Genomic DNA, 11,300 nt, shown 5'->3' on the forward strand with positions numbered 1-11,300 from the left:
CTCTTTAATTTTGTTAAAAGGAGTACAGACACGAAACTTTTGTGTACCGTTTTTTATTTCGCTGCTATTAGTTCCTACTAGCCCAGTAATCATAGAATGAAACGCTAGATGCTCTACCGCCGCGTAAATAAGTCAGAAAGCCTGATTAGGAGAAGTAATATGATACTGGAGGATATGGAGACCATTTGAGTAACTTGAGATTTACGCTCAAAATTCTCTTGCTTGGAGATCCCGGAAAATATCTTAAAGAAATGCTTTAGTAACTGTACTCAGAAATCACCGTCGTAGGGTTGATCATAAATGCGAATAAGTCGAAAGTTATATTAAATAGACACGCAGAAACAAGGTCCTATGGTTCATCCTCACCACAATTTACCCGAATGGCCAATACATAGCACCATCAATTAAATTTCTGTGAATGACGAAGTAAGCTCTACGATACGACACAAAAGTCTGGTCTGGGCTGTGGCGTCAAGCAATCGCAAGCACGGCGTTTAGCATTGATTATTGCTATTAATCAAATTCAATGAATGATGAAGTCATTCACCTAAATCGTTCGGTTTGCGTCATGGATTGGTATTTGATCGCCTTTCTCGGGTGGGAACCGAACACACGAACGTATTCGAGAAATTATGGGTTCGGTTCCCAATCAGGAAGTATGCTTTCCTGCCCTTTTTTCTTTTTTTTAAATCAACAAATACACTTCAACACAAAAAAATTCTGAACTCGTTGAACCCGCACATAAAACAGCAACAAAATATAAATAACGGTTACCGGTTCACGATAAAACGGCACTGAGCTCTCCAGTTCCTGATTGCGCGGCTGAATTCATAACTCTCCAGATCAGGAATTTTTCCTACGGAGCTGATGAACAGTACCAGGTATACTGTACCATTGGTGCCGCTTGTAAATGTATAGACTGCTTTTCGAAGAGCCAATTTACAGTTTGGGGCATAAAATCTCTGTGGCGCTTATTCTGTCTTTTGTGGACACAATTCTTTTTTTCAATTTCATGTAAACTTCTCTTTCTGCGGCAGGCGTCTTGAATTGCCAAGGTAGCCATAATTACAGGGTAATTCGGGTTTCAACACAGCCTACTTTCGTATCTCACCCATTTTTCGTTCCTAGAAAACATTATATTACACCTATAAGCTTCAGCCGAGCAAAACCTACGCTTTCGTCATGTCAATCTCTTCTTGTGGGTGCGTCAAATGCATCAGGGCATTATCACTGTCATCATCACCACGTCTTTCCTCGCGACAGAATTCCGCCAGCTGCCTCGGTCCTTTTTCTCAAGCCCAACGCGAAGCTCAACTTTCGGTAAGAGACTACAAGCGTCCGGTGGTGCGTGTCTGGAACCCGGACAAGCTGTGTCGAGAAAAAGCGCCCCCCCCCCCCCCCCCCCACCCCGCCCCCGGCTGCAAAATGAACTACAGCAAAGAGGCTTTCCTAGACGAGCTCACAGATTTCGCCAACCGGAATCTCGCTCAGGCCCCTTTGTTGCTCGATGAATTCCTCGCTTACGATGCGAAAACCGGCGACACGGTGTTTCCATGGGAAAAGCTGAGACGTCTTCTGAGTCGCAAACTGGAACTGGTGATGGACGAATTTCACGAGGCATCCCCAACGGATGACCCACCAGCTATGCCCAATGTGGACGCGTTCAAGTACGAAGAAATGAAATATGGAATCTTCGAGGCCACCAAGCGCTTCGACTGTGCGTCCTTGAACATTCAGCGGCTGTGTGAGCTGGTGGTAGACCCCTGGAAGCACTACAACCGCACCCACAAGTTCATGCGTGCCGTAGAGAAGAACTTCCTGGTTGTGAGAACCATTGAACCAAGGTCCTTCGCACAGCACGCCAGTGTATCAGTCCAGGGTGTCGGAGATTGCGCCGTAAACGGCAGTTTCACTGGCACCACGGCAGAATCGCTCGGGAGGGTGAAATACAAGCATGGGCACGCCGAGGAACAGGACATCTCTGCCCACATGTGGTTAGGGCACAAGCAGGGACATCCCAGCCAGTAATGGCAATCATCGTCATCATTCCCTTACCGATGCCCCGGCCGCTCGCTCCTACTGACTTTGCAGACTAACTTGTGGTGGCCAAGGAGAAGAGCAAGTGTCATTATGCGGGGAACCTTGGGGTGTTCACGATGGCTGCAGGGGCGCATAGCATCCCTTGCAAAGTGGAGTGCTGCAATGGTGACGACGCTTCCTGGCAGTGCTTGAACTTCTGATGTCCCTGTTTTTTTTTCTTCTATATATTGAGATCTAAATATATTAGAACCTATTCATCAAATAAGGTAGGTCGTGCCACGTGAGCACCTGATTCTTGTAGGTGTAAAAAAGGAAACGCAAGGTAGCTTGGATCCCTTTATATCTTGCAAATTTTGGCAAATCGGGCAGGTTGAAAAATTAATAGCCATTTGCATTCCTTTCACAAATGGCGCCGTTTCTTGACAAAGCCATGTAATCGGTTATGAATGCGGTGCACACTTTATGGCTACAAATGCCAACTCGGGTGGAAAATGTGGCAGTATGACAACTGAAACGAACACCATGATTGCAGCAGTCGCGTCCCACGCAGAGCGCACTCTGGTTGCAGCGCACTTCTCATTTGAGGCTTGTGTTGTTGGTATCTCTTAATTGTTAAGGCCGTGCTGAAATAATGTTCTCAGATACCATTGCACACGCCTCATGCCTGTAAGAACTTTTCCTACTATCGTCTCACGAAGAAAAAAATTCTGAATTATTTAAGCCTGTCTACGTGATTTGACGGTGAAAGCCTGACGATATTCATTGAGTAATTTGCTAATCAGAGGATCGGCCATTCACGAGGCATTGAAAAGAGGACGCTCCCAAATAGGTGCAGGGCGCTGCATAAACATGGGAAAGCATACAACGTCAACGTAAAACGAGCAAAAGAAAGGGAGGAGGCTTCCCTGAATCAAAAGTAATTTTATAAGTTTCAAGCATAAAATAAATCTCTTACAGCGAATTTTGATTAGACTTTTCAATTAAGTTTAGTAGGGCAGCCTACATCAAACATCCCGTCGTCAGAACCTCGTCGCGCGTTTGCAATAGCTATGCTGCAGCGTGATAACACTGCGTGCGTTATTCTATTGTGCAACTTCCTCCCGCCGTTCGGCCTCTCTGCCATTGACAATGCCTTTTCATCATGATAATCGTGTGCTCTATGACGTTCTTGTTCTGATAAGATTGTTTAGCTTGTGAAAGTGCCGCATGACTGATCGGCATGCGGAACGCTATATTTTTTACGCCTCCTTAATCAAACGGATGGGCGTGGACATTGCTGCTTGCAGGAGACAAAGCTTTCAAGTTATAAGGACACGGAGGCTGCATTAGAGCCCTTTTTAGAACACTGCAACGTATGAGTCAGTCCGTCTGCAGACTTATCTGGTGGATGTTTTGTGCTTATAAGAAAGAAAACTGAGTTTTGCTGTCTCTCCAGCGTATAGATTAATCCGGGCGCTTTATTTTCTCTGACCTTGTTATGGTAGGAGTTTAATGACGTATCATATGCATTTATGCACCTGGGAATTGTCGGAAGCGTAGCTCCTGTTTTAAGTTGCTAAGAAATTCCGTTCGAACACAACGAAAAACCCGCCTCAGGGGGGGGATCTTAATGGGTGTCTGTAGCGAGCAGGATCGATCTAGACCACGTGCACACTACGACCAAAGCGCAGCCACCCTGTCTGATTTGGTATATGATAACGGTTTTGTCAATGTCGGTCAGTAAGAAGGGAGTACTAGGCACTTTACTCACTTTCAGTGCCCTTCGAACGCACGTCTTGATCGCGTATAGATTTCCGCAGAAAAATTCCTGGAATTTCTGACTGTAATGTACTCCCGATCTTTTTAACTAACCACTACATGTTATCTTACCCTATATGAAGATCAAGACCGCGTAGTGTGCTGCCTCAATAGGATCTGTGGAAGCTTAAGTTAATACCTATTTGTATACGCTGATGAAATATTTTGTAATAGTATATCAGATTGCTTGACTTGCATTCTTGAAACCCACGGCCTTCCTTTATATCAGAAATGAGATCTCTTCAAAAACAAGGTAAGGATTTCGGCAATAGAAGAGTCCGCTCGCCTCTAAGTTTTAAAACGTTTTCATGTACGGGAACTTACTTCATCATTGGTTGGGCTTCATGAACTTGAAGCGGTCGGTCCGGGATCTGGTGTAAAGGAAATTGGTATTGTTAGAGGACGACTCCAGCAATATGTTACAGAAATATACCATGGCGCTCTAATTCGGTCGACAACTGGCACGTTCTTTGACAGCTACCCCACTCGCCGTTCGCTGAGCGATGAGCGAGGATCAGCACTTGCAAGGGAAGTAATTGAAATTCAACATAAAGGTACACTGAAGCAGCTGAAATTGCTAGTGCTTTCCATGAACATTAAATCACACTATTCAGGGCGCCAAGTACCTTGGATCCACGGCAAGAATTTAGTTCCGTCATTGAATTAATCTCTAAGCTAGCAAACGGTGAGTGCACTCTGGCTCCTGGGGTATTACACTCGAAAACGTTAAGGTTGCCATATCTGTCCTTAAGAATAACAACACCCGTGGGCCAGATGGTCGGTTTTTAATGAAAGGTTCTCTGATATCGTTGCTCCCGTTCTGTTAGACATATTCACAGCGGCATACGACCTTAACGTTCTCCCGCCAACCTTTTATTCAGGACACACAGTGAGAATTGCGAAAACGCAAGATGAACAGTAGCTAAAATCTGTAAAGGCTATCGGTTAATATCTCTCTGCAATGTGAATTATGACATTTTTTGTAAAAAAGAAAATGTCTATGGGCGCCTTCAATTTGTTATCCCTATAGCTTAGTTGGACCTCACCAAGCTCGCGGTATTCGGGGTAGGAGCATTAAAAAATATATGCCGATTGCTCCTTCAATATTGGAGTGTGTGTCTGAATCGGCAGAGCAGATGGTCCTTATCGAAATCGACCTTTCAGAGGCATTTGATCGGGTCTTTCTTTTTGCAGTATTGGTAGTGGTAAATTTAGAGGACATTTTGTATAAAGGCATTCAGCTTTGCAACACACGCCTTGTAGCCAACCTCCTTTTGTCTAAGCCAGTTGCGATTAAGGGGTCGGCTACACCGGGCTGCCGCCTCTCACCCTTGTTATTTGCATTGTAAATTGACGCGCGGTGCCTTGGTATTCAGCAGAGTGACAATGTACGGGGTTCTAACTCGCTATTCTACGAAGTTAAGATCCTTGCTTACGCGGATGACATTGCGTATTTTTGTGTTGATAGGATCCCTTAAATTGACCAGGCAGTTTTGTGACGCGTCTGGAGCGGCTGTGATTATAGAAAAAAACAAGCAATTTGGTTTTGTGAATGGGGAACGAAACCCTCCCGATTAGATGGCGCGATAATGAAGAACTGTGAATGCCTAGGTGTGCCTTTACACCAAATACCAAACACCGGGCCGCATTGGTCATTGGCACTCAAAAAAGTCAAGCGAGCCGCAGGCATAGATAGGGCGAGAACGTTCTGTTCTGGCGCGTGCGCGGGTCTGTATAATGTTTTTCTTGCTGCAAAGCTTGTTTATGTACTGCAGATATTTCATTGTGCGTGTTCTGAAGTTTAAGCTCTGCATAGAGTTTTTGGTTTTTGTGACTTTTGTGTGGGGGTCTCAATGGGATCCTATGCGCACGGACAATTTGTTTCTTCTATTAATGTTTACAGGGGTGCTTGGCTAACGCATTTGTTTGTACACCAACTTGTATCAGATTTTTTCAGGCTCCGATCACATGGACATCTTCGGACGCCCCCTTGCTGAAAGGTTCCCGGAAGATCTCCAATACATGTGGCCTAGCTGAAGACGAACTCATGGGTGTCCTGGGCGCTGTCCATTGCATTCGCGACCATTGTGACTCTCTCAACCACGAAATTTCACATCATTACGGATTCTCACGTCGCCCTTATAAATTGAACAAAACATTTTCACCTATTTATACGGCCACGAATATAGTATATTCCGTCCGAGACCTTCAAATGGAAGGCGTCGCCATCCGCACCGTCTGATCCCCAGGAAACACGCCTGGGGCAAATGGCAACCACATGGCTCACACCGCCGCCTAGGAGAGACTTCACACACCTGCAGTGGTTTCCAGTGCCCTGTTTCAACACCTACCACGACCAGACTGGCAACTTTACCTGCGGAAATTCAAGGCAGAGACTCGCAAGAGTCTGCAAGATACCACACCGGGGGGTGTACTGGGCCCGCTCACGACGCTCGCACACTCGAGGGAGGTGATAGCTAATAAGATCTATGCTAACACGGCCCTAACCCCTCATGCAGTACATAAATGCACCCACGGAGCCAGCTCGCACATCCAACGCTGTCTGTATTGTGACGAGACCTGCATCCCTAACCTATATCATTTGATATGGCACTGTGGCGCGAGCCGCTATTGGACCTCGGTTCCCCGCCCACAAATGAAGAAGCGCATTTGCAACGCGTTCGAGAGGACTTCCCAGCGCTAGAGAAAATTATTGAATACTGACTGACAGTGGTCTCAACAAGTTGGTGTGATAACTTGGACCGATTCCTGTCATAAATGTGGCACCTATCTCTTCACAAAATCTTCGAAATATATCTTCACGGAACCATATACTTTAATATGCTATCCACCATTTCAAGTTATTCAACCTTAAACAGTAATGTTTTTTTTCGATTATTCTCTCCCTTCCTCGGTGTCTTTCTCCTTCCCCGACAGGGCATTCATAATTCCTCTGATAATAAAAGTATTCCTCCTCCTCCTCCTCTATAAATTGACGCATCGTCCACTTCCACTAAACGTTATTTAACAGAAAAAAAGTTTTCATTTACTTTTCTTGCTTGTTTCCACGGGTGAAGTCAGTACGAAACCGCGATGAGGCTTTTCAAAGAAGGTGGTCGACACTTTTCACTTTCTTACTGCGCCGTTTTCTCTGAAATATCTGTTTACCCTTTCTAGGAAGGCTTTGACGAACATTTTATTACAGTCTATTCCCAGTGCCGGTTTATCGCCACCCTTCACTGTCCACCATAAGAACAGTGTTTTAGAGCTTGTCGTGCGTATGTGTCTTCCTCCAAATGCAAAAACGTTTTTGTTTAAGCTGTATACATCATCAATCCCAGTGAAAACATGGTTTTGCGAGAAAGGTATGTCTATTCCTTTGTCCGACAATGGCCGCTTGTGAAATCAACCTGAAACCATTGATCATTGCGCTTTGTTTTGAGCGGGAAGGTGGTGTTTTTCTTGGATGTTTTGCAACGGACTGTTGGACATGGACATTACTCCTTATACAAATCAGTTCTTGCCTTTATACTACTGGCCTATTCCACTGGAGTACCAATGATATATTTCTTGTGACGGGATTGTATCTTGTGTAAGTGCTGCATTAACCCTTTCAGTCCTGATTTTTTCCTAAATTTTAGGGCCTCATAAGCCTACAAACAAAAAATTGAGCTAGATGTAACCGTGTTAACAGATTTATTAATGAGGCAAATAATTAGGACATCTGGCAATTAAAGATTTTATATCAAGCAGAGGCATCGCTTTTGTGCATTTTCGTAAACGTTATGACTGCATAAACCTAGATACAAAAACTGAGCTCCGTAGTGCACGTATTTGTAGATTTACAGGCTTGGAAATAAAACTGAGACCGCCATTTTTTTTCAGCCTCAAAGTCGTAATTTCGACTTCACAGGAGCTTTTTTTCGTACCTCTAAAATAAAACAACAGTTTTATATTTCACAATAGGCATCAATGAAGAACAATTCACCCCAAAACTAACAGTTTTCGTGATGATCTCTATGCGCTAGAGAAACTTTCATGTGATGGTGTCAATCGACACCACCAGGGCCGAAAGGGTTAATGACCGGCATGGAAAACCCTCTCGCCCAACGAAGTCCATTTTTTCGTAGCAGGCTGCTGTGGTGCGGAGCATTTATGCGGGGCTAAGTCACCCATCATATTGGCTGCATCTGTTGGACGCGTGTTTGTTTGCCGGAGTTTTGATGGACGCATTATTTTAGCTGCAGTGATGTGCACCTTCTTAGACGACTGATAACTTTTGTAGTCAGTGATATTTGCAAGTTTCTATGCAGTAAAGAAGAAGAAAGGAGCGTCTGTGACCTTTAGGTGGAATGCTGGTAGGGTGCTGACAGCCTGGGTTCAAGCCCCAGCGGGTCTAACTGTTATTTTAAATTTCTTTTGCAAAATTGTTTTCTAATGTCAATTATACGCATTGTTTTTCTCAATATTACTGCGTTGGTGTTTTTTAGTTTGCTTTAGGTCAGAGGTGCAGCCTACGACCACTTTTAATTGGCGTTCTGAGTCGCGCTACCTGACATAACACGTGTCACGTGGGGTGCGCTGTGGAGCGAAGCGTTCGGAAGCCCGTAACCCTGTTTGGGTGGTTTCGAATGAAACAACAGCTGATACAGGGCAGAATGAAACAGCATACAATCCCGGAATGAGACAACATGACAATCCCCAGTATGTGAAGCGGCACCGCAAGGAGCTGATAACTGAGGCTCAAAAATCGTCGACAAGGCGTCAAGTGGTGGTCGACAAACTCGTCTTCATTAGAGCGGCTGCAGAAAGCTGAGCGCCAAACAGGACCCGTCAAGGCAAATTTTTTACAGGGATAAGCTAAGCGTTTCCTAGCGCGACAAAAAAAAAAGAGAGAGAGATGCTAACTCAGAAGCAGAATTCGGAAGGAAAAGACGCTAGACACCAACTGAATCTTACAAAACATACAAGCGCACAATAATCAGTTGATGCATGGCGGCTGTTGCGACCACATTCTTCTCCTGTGTTCGCGTCTATTTTTTTCGCCAGGAAACATACCTCAGTTGTCCCCGTACCATTTGCCCAACTTTCCGTTCCAATTGTTAACTTGATTAGATGATTGTATGGGGCATTTAAAATGGCCTTAAGGTGACGTGAAGTGCAGCTTTATGATATCCAGGAGGACATCACGTGGCACGAATCCCTCAAAGAGAAAATTGGTTCTAGCTCGTGTTGAAGCTGTAACATCCCACGATGCATACAACGAAAAAAAATCACGCCATATCCACGGAATGAATGATGATAAGTGGGGTGAAGCTCGAGAGGGGGAGATCATCGGTAACCGTAACTCTCCCGTGAAAGTTCGCCCATTACATCATTAAGAAAGACGTAAGACTGTGTGCGTACATTGTACAAATCAACTTTTATTTTCGGAGTCAATGCCCCCAGGCCCAGACCTGGTGAAAGACCCCGCGCCATCGAGGACTACCCCGCACCTCCACCACAATTTGTCACGTAGGATGGGACACAACGGTAAAGAAAGAACTTTTATTTAGGGCGAACTTGTGCCCGAACAAGACGAGAGGAAACGAGCAAAGGTCCTTGCGTCTTGTTCGATCTCCGAGAACGACTGCCTGCGTTCGTGGCGTGATCTCTTGCGTGATCTCCCCCTCGCAGTGCACGTGCGCTCGCGCCTCCGTTGGCGGACACAGACAAGCTCGCGCTCCCGGTGCCGAGTTTGCGCTGCTGGTTGCAGCTGGTTCTTTCGCGTGCAACGCGGCCCACTTTGCGACATCTCCGAAAGCATGCCGCGGTCACGTACCACGAGACACAAGGGATGGACAGACCCATGGCTTTAGGAGCTTCGCCCCTAAAACGACTTCTTGGATGGATAGTCTACGCGACGGGCCCAGAGAGCTCTATCTCTCCCTGCGAGTCAGCGGCTTCGTTAGGAGGGACGCGTGCATGCTCAGGAACGTAAACATGGGGACCTTCAGCCAGATGAAGCTGCGGGAGTGATGTTAGCGTACGTTGGGCGGATACAGCTTTATGGGAAGAAAGGGCCGAGCAAACGAAAAGCGAAGGTGAAAATATGGCTGCCCACACAACGAATACGTCCAACACGCGTAGAGCAAACAGTGGGTGAAAATGCAGCATAGAATACGGGTTTGACATCACCCCGACGAATTAATGGAGGGAGAAAATGTATCTATTCCGGATTTTGTCATCTAGCCGAATGGCGGCCAACGGATCATGGAGGAGACCATTCAGAACTCAAGAAAGTAATAGTTTGGCATTTTAGCTGTAGAAATGACGGACGTTTATTGCGAAAGGATTTCTGCTACCAAGAAGAAAAGTAACGTTGCGTATTGATCACTGCACGTGGAAATATAAAGCTTTGTACCAAGGTACTTTCCTGGCAATAAGATCTGGGCCAGTGGTATGCAGAAAGAGTAGTAGGTCGTCTGTAAGCGTGATTTCCAGTCACCTTCTGAAATAATTTCTAACAGAACGGGAGCGATTTAGCTACAAAGTTAAGTACGGGGTTGACAGAACTCTTGAGCAACCCTAAGCTGCAGAAAATAGCCTGGCATTCCAGAACAACCACAAGACGAAGCCAACAGGCATCTTCCTGGTCAAAGACGCGTGGGTACGTTGTGAAATTGTAGGATCCTAACCACCCAACCAGCGCACTCAGTAGAAGAAGACGAAACATTTTGACGCACGCACAGGGCGCACAGTGAGCCTGCCACAGGGATGTTGTGTCCGCCCTTCATTCTCATGTTGCGGCGACAGGCCGGTTTTTCTGCTAGCCAGCTAAGCGTTCACATTTTTTTTTTCGTTTTTCTTCCTGACTCTACTTTGATATTCTACATATTAAAAAATTCTGTTCTGTATTTCCTTTTCTAAATTTTGGGGTCTCAAATAATATGCGTTCCATTCTGATTATGTACAAAGCTTCTTGGCCAATCCCCCGCGTGGGTATGTGCCATCGTCTGAGGCAAACAACCAACAATTCCACCGGGTGCCATTTCCACTTGCATTTCCTCGCCGTCCGCTGGGAGAAAAGAGCGCTCTCCTCTTGAAGACGAACACGGGCAACCAGGAGCTGGTAGACGAGCTAAAGTCCCTGCTGACGCGGCACTGGAACCAGATCCAGCAGCTCAAGACGCCCATGCGGAGGCTGGACAACCGAACCTTCTAGGATTGCGAAATCAACATGACCAAGGAGGACGCACAGTACCATTTCGACAGTTTACCAAGACCCACGCTTTAAAAAAAGAACAAATTCTCGACAATAACCTGGCCCTGCGGGACTTGGCGAATCTTCTTTCCGGCGTGCGCCCCAACCACTAACCCAGTGCCGACTGCAAGCTGAACGCGGTCGCTCCTTTCCCGGACAATGCTCTAAAGCCCGACATTCTCTAGCGTTCTCAAACTCCTGTTTGCCCGTGCCGAAACCT

General features: G+C 45.9%; 1 protein-coding gene across 1 annotated transcript; it reads left to right on the forward strand.

Moving 5' to 3' along the window:
- The first annotated feature begins 1,425 nt into the window (after nucleotides 1-1,425).
- On the forward strand, nucleotides 1,426-11,041 carry LOC144168600 (serine/threonine-protein phosphatase 4 regulatory subunit 2-B-like). The gene is made up of 2 exons (XM_077697550.1): nucleotides 1,426-1,994; nucleotides 10,795-11,041. Exons 1-2 carry the CDS (start codon nucleotides 1,426-1,428, stop codon nucleotides 11,039-11,041), a joined length of 816 nt encoding a protein of 271 aa, XP_077553676.1.
- The last annotated feature ends 259 nt before the right edge of the window (nucleotides 11,042-11,300 follow it).

The sequence above is a fragment of the Haemaphysalis longicornis genome, unplaced genomic scaffold (assembly GCF_048455015.1).
Source record: "Haemaphysalis longicornis isolate Haplotype H1 unplaced genomic scaffold, Haemaphysalis longicornis Haplotype H1 scaffold_2, whole genome shotgun sequence".
NCBI classification, from domain to species: Eukaryota; Metazoa; Arthropoda; class Arachnida; order Ixodida; family Ixodidae; genus Haemaphysalis; species Haemaphysalis longicornis.